This window comes from Heterocephalus glaber, unplaced genomic scaffold (assembly GCF_053883595.1).
Source record: "Heterocephalus glaber isolate CG9 unplaced genomic scaffold, H.glaber_assembly_v1.0 deba00000347, whole genome shotgun sequence".
In the NCBI taxonomy this organism is placed as follows: Eukaryota; Metazoa; Chordata; class Mammalia; order Rodentia; family Bathyergidae; genus Heterocephalus; species Heterocephalus glaber.
In genome coordinates, this window is record NW_028258143.1 from 48,936,646 (window position 1) to 48,950,042 (window position 13,397).

At 41.2% G+C, this 13,397-nt stretch overlaps 1 protein-coding gene across 2 annotated transcripts in view; it reads left to right on the forward strand.

The window, feature by feature from the left end:
* The window catches only part of Nostrin (nitric oxide synthase trafficking), a 63,220-nt gene that overhangs the window by 17,831 nt on the left and 31,992 nt on the right, over positions 1-13,397 (forward strand). The window contains exons 3-7 of one of the 2 annotated variants that reach the window (XM_004857612.3): positions 3,642-3,725; positions 5,980-6,042; positions 6,238-6,319; positions 9,223-9,285; positions 11,746-11,844. In XM_004857612.3, the coding sequence (XP_004857669.1) occupies positions 3,642-3,725; positions 5,980-6,042; positions 6,238-6,319; positions 9,223-9,285; positions 11,746-11,844 (391 nt within the window). The remainder of the gene's footprint in view (positions 1-3,641; positions 3,726-5,979; positions 6,043-6,237; positions 6,320-9,222; positions 9,286-11,745; positions 11,845-13,397) is intronic. The other variant, XM_004857613.3, reaches the window with a different exon arrangement.

A 13,397-nucleotide genomic window follows, 5' to 3' on the forward strand; every position in this document is an offset into this window, starting at 1 on the left:
CCTTCGGGTGTGCGGATGCTGGGCACACAGAGCCTCTGTGGGCTGCTTTCCTCCCTGCTCAGGAGAAAGCCTGACTTTTGGGAACAAAGGTGGCCAGACTCAAAAAGGTGCCAGATCTCAAGGGAAGAAAGCACCCTCGCCCTGTCCTGCCTCCAAAACCCAACTTCTTCCCCCCAAGTGAATCCAATTAAGTCAACACTATAAAAGGACACAACATTTCTCTCTGGTGCCTGTGCCCTTTGACTTCTACTTAGCCTCTTAGACACTTCGGGAGCCCCGAAGAACACAGTGAACTCGACATTGGAGGGAGGAAGAGGCTGGGCCTCACCCCTCCTCTGCTCCCTTAGAAGCTACTCGATTTGTTCATGGGGAAGAGAGGGATGAGGAAACTGCAGATTCTTCCCCCTGCTCTGTCCACCTGCGGATTTATAGATCCTTTGACTATTTAGGGATCCTTTAGGTACATAATATTATGAGAAGAATTAATATTTGCTAGGAATGCATTTTGTGGCCAGCACTGTGAACTTAGAGCTGTGAATTTAACACTGTAAATTCATTATTTTCAATGCTCAGTGTGCTGCATTCGAGAAAGAGTAGAAAGCTCCAGAAGTCCAACAAAGCCCTCTGGCTGCAGTAGACTGGGAAAAGGTTTATGTGTCTAGTGTTCCAAATGCTAGAAAGCAGTGTACTCTGACATGTAGCTGTGCCCAGCTTATACTGGTGGGAATGCATCAAAATAGCTTGTCAGTTTAGTTTTCAAGTGGTGAGGCAAGAATGAGCTTGCAAACTGGGCATGGTGGTGCATGCCTGTAATACCGGCTACTCAGGAGGCCGAGGCAGGAGGATCGCAAGTTCAAGGCCAGCCTGGGGAATTTAACAAGACTTTGTCTCAAAATAAAATTTAAAAAGAGCTAGGGATGTAGCTCAGTGGTAGAGTGCTTAGCTAGCATGCACAAGTCCCAGCACTGCAAAACAAGCGAAAAGAAGAGACGAGCAGAGAACAATAAGAATTGTAACCCAGAACCGGTGTGAACTCTGTTCACTCATTCATTCATTCAGTCATTCATGTCATTCCTACTGAGTAGCTATTATGCACCATGTAACATTCTTGGCCTAGGAATTCGGCAGTGAACAAAGCATTCTATGGGTGTTCACAGGAGTTCACTAAAAAAATTCTAATGTGACATAAGGTAGTGATAAGGGCCAGGTCACAAGTAAAGAGCTGTGAGGGAATAGTGACAGGATCTTCTTCTAGAAAGCATGGCCTCTGAGGAGGTGACATTTAAACATGATGTGTTGGAGATCACAGGAAGGAGAATAACACGTGGTTACATAGCAGAGTGCTCAGCAGAGGCACGGCAAGTGCAAAAGGCTCTGAGGCAGGATGGCAGTTGGCCATTGAGCAAGAGCAGGATGAGCAAAGGGGTGACTGGTAGGAGAGGGGAAATCAGAAAGAGAGCAGGGATCCAGTGACACAGAGGCTTGCAGGTCAACAGTAATTGTTCCAGTCACTGAGCTCCTATTAGGTGTGGGTTATTACCACAATTTAATCCTCATAAAACTCCTAGAGGTAGTCCCAGGTATTCCTTTTCAACGTTGTTTGAAGCCACTTCACCAAGTAGAGATCTCGCAGGATTCTACATCACCTGGGGTGACCTCTTCCAGCTTGCTATTAACCATCTCTCCTCTCCCCCTCAAATGGTGCATATTCCTACAATAAAGAAATCTATTTTTAAGTATAAGGAGATATTTTTAAAATAGTGACCTTAACCTTTCCTTATTCTTGGGTAAGTTCTGATATCAAATAGCTGTTTTCTGCTCCTAGGCCTTAACATTTTAACGTGTGTCCTACAGTGATCTACTTTCTTTCAAAAATGTGATAAAAAATAACTGAAAGCTCAGCTGTACTAACAGGAAAAATGAACCGAGATTTAGCAATAGATCAATATCCTGTGACCATTTATAAAAGAGCAGTCTGTCTTTATTTAGTCTATAACACCGAATACAATTTGTGTGAAAACATGCAGGTATCAGGTTAATTACTGTAGCATCCAGAAATTGTTTCCCAGATGAAATGAAGTCAGAAATAATTTTAAAGATTTAATAAACATAGAAGTAAAATATTGAAAAATAAGCAACCACACCACCTGTGGTCCATATAAGAATGAAAATATACATCGAACTTAATTTCCTACTTTTTCATTATCTGCCGCCAAAAGTGAGATAGGTCATGTTCTCATTGGAGCTACAGATGGACCTAAAAGTAGGACACAGTAGAATCATTTTAAGAGAGTGATTCAGTCTATCCAAAGAGCCAAGGAGGGCATGCCCAGACTTCCTGCGGAGTCTCAGCCTGCACAGAAAGTAGTGCAAGTTCATTTTTAAAATCTGATGTTGGCCACCTCCCCCACTTCCCACTGGGAAGCTCCCACTCGGCTGGGATTGTGGCTCAGGGTAAAGCACTTGTCTAGTACCAGGAGGCCCCCGGTTTAGTCCTCGGAACCCTAAGAGCAAGCAAATAAAATAAACAAAGCAGACAAACCAAAATCAAAGAAAGTCACTACTTGGTTAATTCAACTAGAAGTTATCATTTATTTTATTTTTTTATATTAATTTTATTGGTACATTTTGGGTATACAATATAATGACATTCATCACTGGAAATTTGCACCTTTACATAATCTCTCTTGGTTCTTGTTTTTTCCCCTTTCCCTGACCTCCCTTCAACCCCTCCATCCCTTCCTATCTACAAAGACTTTGTTTCCATTTTTTTCTTTTTCTCATATTAATTCCATTCCCTCCTTTCCTTTCCCCTACCCCTCCCACTAGAAGTTATCATTCAATTGTCAGTTATTATTATCTAGAGCTAACCTGCTTAGTGGTAATTCTGTTCCTTACTAGTTATGTTAGTTTTCAAGGCCTGCCAGCATAACAAAGTGCCCAGACTGGGTGGCCTGAACAACAAAAATGTATGGTCTCTCAATTCCAGAGATTAGAAGTCTGAGGTCCAGGTGTCCACCTGCCTGGCTCCTTCTGGGGCCTGTGAGGGGGAATCTGACTCCTGGCTCTCTCCCAGCATCTGGTGGTTTGCTGAGAACTTCCACACTCTTCAGCTTATAGATCCATCCCCCTTCTCTGCCTTCATCCTCGCATGGTGTCTCCCAGTGTGCACGGCTTCTCTGTGTCCAAATCCCCCCTTTTACAAGGACATCGGCATTGGGTCCAGGCCCACCCAAATGGCCTCATCATAACCAGATCACCGCCTTCAAGGACCCTATTTCAAATAAAGTCACATACACAGACCCTGAGGGTCAGGGCATCTTTTTGAGAAACAGAATTCAACCTGTAACACTAGTGTGAAAGATGGTTTAATAAAATATTCTCCTTGTAGAATCTTTGATAGTCTTAAGGCGTTGCCTAAGGACAAGTAGATCCTTATAGTAAATAAATCATCAAGGCTGTACTTTCAGGGATCATTTCTATAGTTCTTAAATAAATCATCTCCCTTTTATGTACACATCTCATTTTCAGCCTGAGTCTTTGTGTGTGTGTGTGTGTGCATGTGCGTGTGCATGTGTGCATGTGTGTGTGCTGATTTCTGACCAGCACATGCTATTTAACAACTAGCCCTTTGCTAACAGGGCAAACTTGGAGATCAGCTATGCTAAAGGACTTCAGAAACTGGCCACCAAGTTGAGCAAAGTGTTGCAGGGCACCAAGAAAAAGTAAGTATGATGGCAGAGGTAAGGTGAAATTATTCTTAAAAATAGTAAAAACGGACACATGGTCCATTCCAGCCTCTTCTTAAAAATGTAGCAGATACATATGACCAAGCAGAGCTTCCAGGTCTTGGGCACTTACTGTGTGTCCAGAGCTTTGTGGATCATGCTTTGCAGATTCTCTGCTTCAATCCTCAGGATAACCTCTGAGAGGTCTTTACTGTCATCCCTCTGTACAGATAGGGACCTGAGGTTTGGAATAGACAACACTCCCTGTCATGCAGGTGATGAGTTACAGGGCTGGGTTCGCCTTGGGTCCTATTAACCTCTAAGCCCCCATTTATAATTGACTGTGAGATGCCATTTAGCTAGGACAGTGGTGTTGTGAAGTCAGAAGGTCTTAGAGTCAGAAAGTGTGAATTCTGTGTTATCTCCACTCTCTGACATTTGACAAGTAATTTGGCCTCTCTGCTTGATTTCTTCTTCTATTAGATGGGATACTGATGTCTGGTCCATTGTGTGTGTGAGAGAGAGAGAGAAAAAGAAAGAGAGAGAGAGAGGGAATATGAGGGATGCATATTAAAGGAGATAATGTGTATAAAAAGCTTAGCACCTTGGGTAAAAAAAAATCGTTCACATTCTCAGTATTTAGCAGCAATAAGAATGAAGTACATCCCTTCCCTGGAGGAGAGAAGAAAGATGTAGGTATTCTAAAAGCATCTATTAGTGATAATTTGCTATGAAGGTTCTGGACTAATGTGTGCAGCTGTGACCCTGACTAGCAGTGCTCTGACAGAGGCCTTTTATGATGTTGACAGAAGGGGGAAGGGAGCTTCTGGAGCTCAGAGCCCAACTCCTGCTTAGATGTCACCGGTGATAGCAAATGATGGCTTTAAAATTGTCCTGACTTTTAGCTTTATTTTTATTTTTAGGACAGCCTTTTGGTAGACTACAAAGGAAGCAGTGCAGCACATGGCTGAGTATAGGTAGACTTTTGTTTAGACTTCCCAGTTTAAATTCTAGCTTTACCATTTACCAGGTGTGTGACATAGGACAAATTATCTTTCCTTTCAGTGTCTCTTTAAAATGGAAGTAAAGCCTAGCTGCTATGGTTGCAAGGTGGATTAAATGATAATAATGCAAATGTACTTAGTGGCATATCTGGTGTCCACATTGATGTTGATTCGATTGCTTAATTTCCTCCTAAAGAATAAGAGGTAGAGAGGTGGAGGGGTGTGTGTCTTACTGTGTCACAACCCCAGCACCCAGCATAGTACTGCCAGAGAGCTGTCCTGTCCTGGATGTTCTGTTAGGCAGCATTAGCCAATATTTAATGATAAGCATTCATTGAAATTTTCTCCATACCAAAATCTGTGTTAAGTGCTTGCACAGATATCCCAATTAATTTTTATTTTAAAACATCAGTTCAGTGAAGTTCAGAGAAGCTGAGTGATTCTTCCAAGGTCACACAGGAAACACACGAGGACCTGGGATTCTCAGAGGCCAGCACGCTGCATTTCCTGCCTGCTGCCAAGCTGCTCTAAGAAGCACATGAAGATGCTCTTCCCCATAATGTGCCTGACATCCTTTTTACAGAACCTTATTCACATTTAAGTATGTGGCTTGGTCAGTCTTGCCAGATCTGTAGGCTGTGCAATCACCACTGGAGCCCAAACAAATGTTTGCATCACCCCCAAAGATTCCTTGTCCTGTTTCCATTCCTTCCCTGGTATGGGAGAAGACGACATCACCCCCTGTCCCTCTGTGATCATGGGGTACCACCCACAGCATCAGAAGATGTTCTGAGGTGTTGTCCTGAAAGCCAGCCGGGAGCAGGAGATGACTCCCAACTCCAAGAACAGCAGGCTAGATGCAACCAGGGATCTGAGTCCTTAACTTCTTCAAGACTCAATTTATTTGTCACTGAACTGAGTCTGACAAGACTGTCTTTGAGGGCTTTCTAACACACTATCCTATCACACACCTGCTCGCATCCCAGGTGACTTTATTTCCCTGATTTCCTATAGGCATGAAATGGGAGATGAAAATCTAAATGAAACTGGCTGGGGAAGAAAGACAGCATATATAATGACTAGGGTGCAAAGAAATATATTGGCAGGATTTAATCTCATGGAGAAATTGAAATCAGGTTAGAGAACTGAGTGCAGTGGCTGCAGGAGTGCATCAGGCATGTGGCTTTATTTCTCAGAGTTCATTGGAAAATGACATCCTCCTTTCCCCCCTTGATTTTTGCCTCTAGCTGTCTCAGCAGTGCTTGGTTGTGGGCCTCGGAGGGCATGAAATCCACCGCGGAGCTGCATCAGTGAGTGTCCCCCTACCTGGCTCCAACCCCACAGGGAGTTGGAAATATTGAAAGTGGGTGGGAACAAATATTCCACTTCAAATTTGGGCTGAATAGATACACTGTAACGTACCATTTCATTTCCCCAGAAAGTAATTTAGGAAGTAGATGTAAACCCTAAGACAATGACTTTATGTCTTTATGTTCTATTTCCAGAAGACTTGGCAAAGCAATTGAGTTGGAAGCAATAAAACCAACTTATCAAGTCCTGAGTATGCAGGAGAAGAAGAGAAAATCAGTGAGTCAAAGCTTTTTTTTCTTTCCCTCTTAAAAGCAAGATTTCTGTCTGTGACCCAAGGAGGAAAAGATGATGTAAAAGTGATGTTAGGTCTCAGGAATTTATCATAAAAATAAAACCCACAAGGATGTTTGTTAGATCATTATTTATAATAGTGAAAAAGTGGCAAGTACATCATCATTCAAAATTAATGGTGACAGCTGGGCATCCATAGCGCACGCCTGTCAAACCAATACTGGGAAGCTGAAGCAGAAGGATCACAAGTTCAATCCCAGGCTGGGGACTTTAGGGACAGCAAGGTTAAAAAAAAAAAAAATCTGTCTCAAGATTAAAAAAAAAATTCAAAAAAGGGCTGGGGTTGTAGCTCAGTGTGAAGCCACTAGGTTTGATCTCTAGTACTGCAAAACAAGCAAAAATAAAGTCAACCAACAGAATATTATGTAACCATTACAAATCTTATTAGAAAAGGTCTGGAGATATAGCTCAGTGGTAGAGCCTCTGCTTAGCATATGCAAACCCCTAGGCTCATGCTGGCCAAACCTGGCTCAGTACCATGAAAACAAAAAATCTTTTTATAGAAGAATTTTATCACATGGCGATTTTTTTCACAATATAGTTAAATAAGCAGGATAAAAATATAATAAGCAACATAATCCTTCCATAATGTTAATAAGAATTACCTTGAGACAATGAAATGAGGTTATTTTTATTTTAATTTTTGTGCTTTATAATAATTATTCCATTTGTAAATAGAAAATTGATGAGTGATTTTTCTGGTAAAAGATGCTTTTCTAGGCTTATCAGCTTGGGATTATGTCTATGTAAATGACTCCCTAGTTACCTGGTCATCTTAGGGTGCACCCCTTAGTTTTCCTGTGTGACTCTCCTTTCAGAATGGTTTCATTTGTGCTCCTTTTCCCCTTTCTTTGTGTGTCACACAGTTGTTGGGCTCTCTGGACCATGTTTCCAGTCACTTCCCACCAGCTGCTACTGGATGCTGCTTGGCTGTGACAGGGGTGGTGTCAAGGTCACTGCCTGCTCAGATCACTGCCGGTGGGAAGTGTCTGTGTGCCAGGAGGTGGCCCCCAGAAGGGCAGAGACAGTGCCAGGGGCGTTTCAGATGACACAGGTCCTGAGGGTCTGTTTGTGTCAGGAGGATAAGGGTGTGAGAAAACTCTGATGGCAGAGAATGAGAAAGGCATTTAAAAATTCAAACTCATTCCACCGAATCTGAAAGGAGAATTGGTGTCAGATGCAGGCTCTGCCTAAGCCTGGGATGATGGATGGAGACAGAAATTGCTAGAAAGCAATATAGTCATGCGCCTTTGCTGGTTAGCTTAATAAAACCAAATATTAACCTCTATTTCATTAATTGCAACATATTTTTCATATAGTGTAGTAATACGATAATTATATTTGGTTCATATTTACATAAATTAGACACAATGCTATGGCAATTTATCACAGTGATTTAGACAGTTGATATCATGACCCCCCAAACTGCTGTTCCAGTTTATAATCTTTTCAGCACTGCCTTTGCCACTGTAATGCACCCCACCTCGCTGCCCTAATCTCTGACAAAAGATAAAAGGTTAACTTTTATTTTTAAAAGTGAACTTGCTCTAGATTCCAAGCACATGCATCGAGTAAACAATGGCGTGGTGCATAAAATTATTCTCATTGCATTGGATACAATAAACTATGTATCCTACATATAACCAATCCAGAAAATAAAAATATATTGTTTGCTGGATCTCAGGAAAGCTGAATAATGACTGATCTACTGAGTCTGTAGAACAAGAAAAAAGTTTTTGCCCTAACTTATATCTGATCACCTTGAATAGTTGCCTAGATCCATTTTTATCATTATTGTTAGTGTCCCTTAAAAAAAGTTAGCTATGATTAAGAATTCAATCTCTGTGAAATTAAAACAACAGTCATACTGTGGGCCAAGGAGACGTGTAGTAAAATGAGTACTTCAGGCACTGTTCACCGGTTCTCCTGGTGTGGATGTTTTTTGCCACATGAATTGATGTTGAAGTGGATGCTATGGAACCACCAGCGACACAGCCTATACAAGGGCTTCCTCCACACAGCTGCACATATGTATGTGCTTTTCACATTCTTATAAATTATAAATCATTATTTTGATTTCCTTTTTTTTTTTTTGGTACCAGGGATCAAACTCAGAACCTTGTGCTTGCGAGGCAGGTGACAGAACCACTGAACTAAATCCCAGGCCCAGAAATCATTATTTTGACAAATCCCGTCAAAGAGATACTTGACATGGACATAAGATAGCTTGGCTACTTTCCTCAGGAAATGTTTACTGCAGGATTTTCAAACTCCAATGGATAGTGGGAGTGATCGTACCAGAATTACAAAATCAATACCATGGACTGTCTTAGTTTAGGGGAACTATAACAGAATAACATAAGCTGGATAACTTAGAAATAACAGAAATTGAGGGCCAGGGATTTAGCTCTGTGGCACCGTGCCTGCCTTGCAAAGCACAAGGTCCTGAGTTCGATCTCCAGTACCACGAAAACAAGAAATAACAGAAATTGATTTCTCGCCATTCTGTAGGGTGGGAAGTCCAAGATCTAAGCACCAGCAGATACAGTGTTCGGTGAGGGCTCTCTTCCTGCTGCATGGACAGCCATCTTCTCACTGGCCCTCACATGGTACAAGGGGCAAGGGACCATGCAGGGGCTCCTGTCTAAGGTGTGAATCCATGCATGAGGTCTCCACGCTCATGACTTAATCACCCAAGTCTCTATCTCCAAACACCATCACGTAGAGGGAATGTGTTTCCATCTATGAATTTTTTTGGGGGGATAAATATTTAGTCTATAATAAATAAAAAGAAAGAATACCTTTTTTTCTATTTTTCTTTTTAATAGCTTGATAATGAAGTTGAAAAGACAGCAAATCTTGTTATTAGCAACTGGAATCAGCAAATTAAGGTAAGTATTCACAAATACCATTTGCATAAACTCAGAGTTTAGGATTGAAGATTTTTACTTTTGCACAGATCTGATCATGTGCTTTAGTGTTAATACTCCTCAGTGCTAATTGAAGAGAACAATGTTTCCACACTGAATTATTACATATCTGAAAAAATACCTGAAAGCATAACTGAAAATGTGTCTGTTATTTGTGACTAACACTTACATGGCATGTATGATGTGCCAAGCACTGTGCATTTATATATTTAATCATTAGGAGAACCCAATATGATGTGTGACCTTGCATCGCCCCATTTTATAGAGGGGAAACTGAGGCACGGACAGTGTAAGCAATTTTCCCAAGAGGAAAGCTAGTGTTTTAATCAAGAATTCTTACAATTTCTTGGACTCGGGAGTCACTGCTCTTTTCCATTACACTGTACTGTCTTTCTGTGTAATTTGAAATCAGAGCCAATGACAAACGGACCTGAGTTGTGGCTTTTTATATGTAGAAGAGCATCAGTGATGTTGACCTCACTCGCTAGTGTGAGCACAGTGTGACAGGTCCAGAGAAAGGTGTATGTTGATTCCAAAAGTGTGCATGCCCCACCGTCTGTGCACAACACTATGCTAAGACATGATCCTTGTTTTCAAGTGATTTAAAATTTAGCTGGCTAGGTAGCATATGTGTAGGAAATAGTGAACAAACTCTAAGGAGAGGAATTAAGTTCTGGATTGAAAGGCTGGAGCATACTTTTATAGGTTCTTAAGCAGCAAAAAATAACAGATGGAACCCATATGTACAGAAGATTATTCTAGAATAATCTGGTATTAGAGGAATTCATTTCAAGTAGGAAGGATAAGAGGCTAGGAAATCTGCTTTAAAAAACCTCAGTAATCCCCTTGGACAGAACTTGTACCTAAGAGCTGAAGTTTCCTTTTGAATCTCCAAAGTGTTAGTGCCCGCAGAGAACCTTTGCAGATAACCGGAGATGCCCTCAGACACAGGTGACCTCAGGGTAACTCAGAAACTTCTGATGAAACTGAGAATTCCATAGGCCAAGGACATTAATAAGAAATATTTGAGGTAAATGAATTTCTACATCCAGTAGTTGTACTGGCAAAAGGAATTTCATGAGAATCACTTTATATTTATTTGTTATAAACATTTAAAAGCCTCAGAAAAATTCCAGTCATTTTTTTGTTGTGTGTGCGTGTGTGTATTTTTTACTTTTGCTCCTGATTTTCTGAGCTTTCTTAAAAAGGATTGTTTTTAAAAACCAATTTTCTTGCAAAATTCAGCATTCACAGGAAATTCAATACAGTGAACCAAAAGCCAAGAACAATGTTCACAATCTACGATTGCTTCCAAGAACAAAAGAAATCGTCTTTTATTATTTCCCAGCTTCTACCAAGTCATTTTTCTAAATAAAATGATTTTGTTTTTTATGAAGAGTGACAGAGAAATTGGAGAACATAAAATTCTTGAGCTATAATAATGCTCTCCCCAGTTTCAATGCAAGGGCTTGAGGGTGCCGATAGTGAAATACAGTCTATTTTGGAGACACAAATGCAAAGCCTTAAATGACCAAGTACTCTTCCCTCACTTGCTCATTTATCAGCAGGCATTTAACTGACTGAAAGTGGAGGAAAAGGGCTGTGGGGTGCTTGATCATAGAGTCTTCATTCTGAGTGAGACAGAAGCCTTTGCCTCTGATTCCCAAGGAGAGACCAGAGCTTTCCTCCTTTGCCATCCAGTCTTACAGTCCTTGCAGTCTTGAGGGGGAAAAGCCAGTCTCAATCAACCGAGTTTCTGAACAGACTGAATCCAACTTGACCTAAATCTGTCTGCATACTTTACCTCTGAAGCATCATCTTTCAGCCAAATTCAAGTGTGTAGAATAAGAAACCATCCTCTGAGTCCTAGCCCACACTGAGCTTTGAGGTATCCATATGGTGGCCAGACACAGAGAGCTTCCTCCTTCCCTACCTCTTCCCTCACAGCCAGCACCCCAGCAAGCACAGGGCCTTTCCTAACATGCCGGGCAATCCCAGCTTTCAACCTGGGCATCAGAGAGGGACATCCCCACCTTTGCTGAACTTTTAAGAGAATATTTTAAAACAATCTCAACTGTGGCCAGTTTGATTGAAAAGGGCAGACTTCCATGACTGTTGCGAAAAAGCCAGTATGCTCTGTAGAACAATGTTGTGGAGGCCGGCAGGCCTTTGGTGATTTAGCAAAGCATATAATCCCCTTGAGTGTATCCAATACATCCATAAAGCAAGCATTGGTTCTCATGCAGTGTCCACTGCTGCGGTATTTTAGGCAGATTTTGAGGTGAGAGCAGGAACTAAGAACTAAAACTACATAGTCATTCAAGCACACAAACATGCCTTGTTCCAAAACAGAAGAGTTTTTCTCTTAATAATCAGTTTCTGCTCCCCTCCCAACCCTTGTTTGTGTGTTTTTGACTTTAGGCTAAGAAAAAATTAATGGTGAGTACCAAGAAGCATGAAGCCCTTTTCCATCTTATAGAAAGCTCCAAGGAATCTGTGACTAAGAAGGAGAAGCAGAAGGTAAGCTGGCATAGCACCTGGGATGTGTGGCTGGGAGACAGGTGGGCTTCCTGCCTTTACCTGGGGGCACTGAGAACTGGCTGTTCCTCGCTGGCAGTGGAGTCTCTGCAGAACTGTAGGCTGGCAGAAAATGAGAGGAATTCTAGATCATTCCTGCTCTACATATAGTTTTAGAAGGTATTATGAACAGAGGCCAAGGTGTCCGATTTTTTTTGTTGTTAGAAAACTCTATTAGTAGAAAAAAAATCTCGTCACATTACAAATAAATAAAAATTATGTGTACTTACATATGCTATTCTATAATATGTAGGAATTTATGTATGTTATGAACATTCTAAAACAAAGTAGAAACGTTTGCAGGATGAGGAGGCAAAGATGAAACAGTATTTAAAAGATTAGCTTATAGTGATGCCTTTATACAAAGAGTAATAATTATTAATCAAATGTATATGTAAAATAAACACTTGGAGCAAGGTTTAGCCTTTACCGCAATAAATATAAATTCATATTTCTAACAGTCCTTTTGATAATTTTGAATTTTTATTTTTATTTATTTTATTATTATTATTATTTTTGGGGGGTACTGGGGATTGAACTCAGGCAAGGTGAGGCAGGCGCCAGCACCACTGAGCTAAATCCCTGGTCCCTTGAATTTTTTTTTTTTTTTTTTGGTACCAGGGATCGAACTCGGGTCCTTGTGCTTGCGCAGCAAGCGGCGAAACCACTGAGCTAAATCCCTGGCCCTTGAATTTTTAAATACTTAAAATTTCATCATTAACGTCTTGCCATGTCCCACTAGCTCATTCCATTACTGCTTTTTCACATGGTCGATGTTTGCTTATAATTAGGAACAGGAGAAAGCATCAGTGCTGATGTTGAGTTCACATTTGCATTATTAGTAGTAAAATCAGTCTACAGGATCGTGGCAGAAGTAGTTCTAAGACATGTGCATTCTGTGTATATTAGCTCAATTAAAGCTAGATAATGCCTCTGTAAATCCATGACCCAGGCACATGTCAAAAACCACATGTCCCAGACACTGGAAGTAGAGACTCTTGCAAGGGCCAAGGTGGCTTCTCATGTTGCCAAATCCTCTGCTCTTCCCAAAGCCACTTCAGAATCCACAACTGCTCATGTGTGGCACCACTGGCCTTCCTCTTGTGTATTAAATAAGAGCAAGCTTCAAAACTGTTCTTTGGCAAGCAAGAACACACATAATATTGGGGTGTGGGAGTAAAATCGAGTACTTTCTGGCTACACCCCAGTAGGCTACCTCATACACCTCTTGTGATTGATGTCTGGACTGGAAACTATGAAATACTCAATGCCTTCCCCAAAATATTGACAGGAAAGGCAGCCAGCACAGCTGCAGTCCCGAGCATTCTTAAAAAGAAAATGGTCATTGCAAGTGGCTCCATCATTTCATCTGGAGAATTGGTCAACTTAAATTCATCATTAGCAGGATTTCACAAGCTTCCTATTTCTTCATGTCAGCCTTCACAGTTTGAAAGGCTCACGGCAAGTGCTGAATAATGATCTGCCCCAAGGTGTGT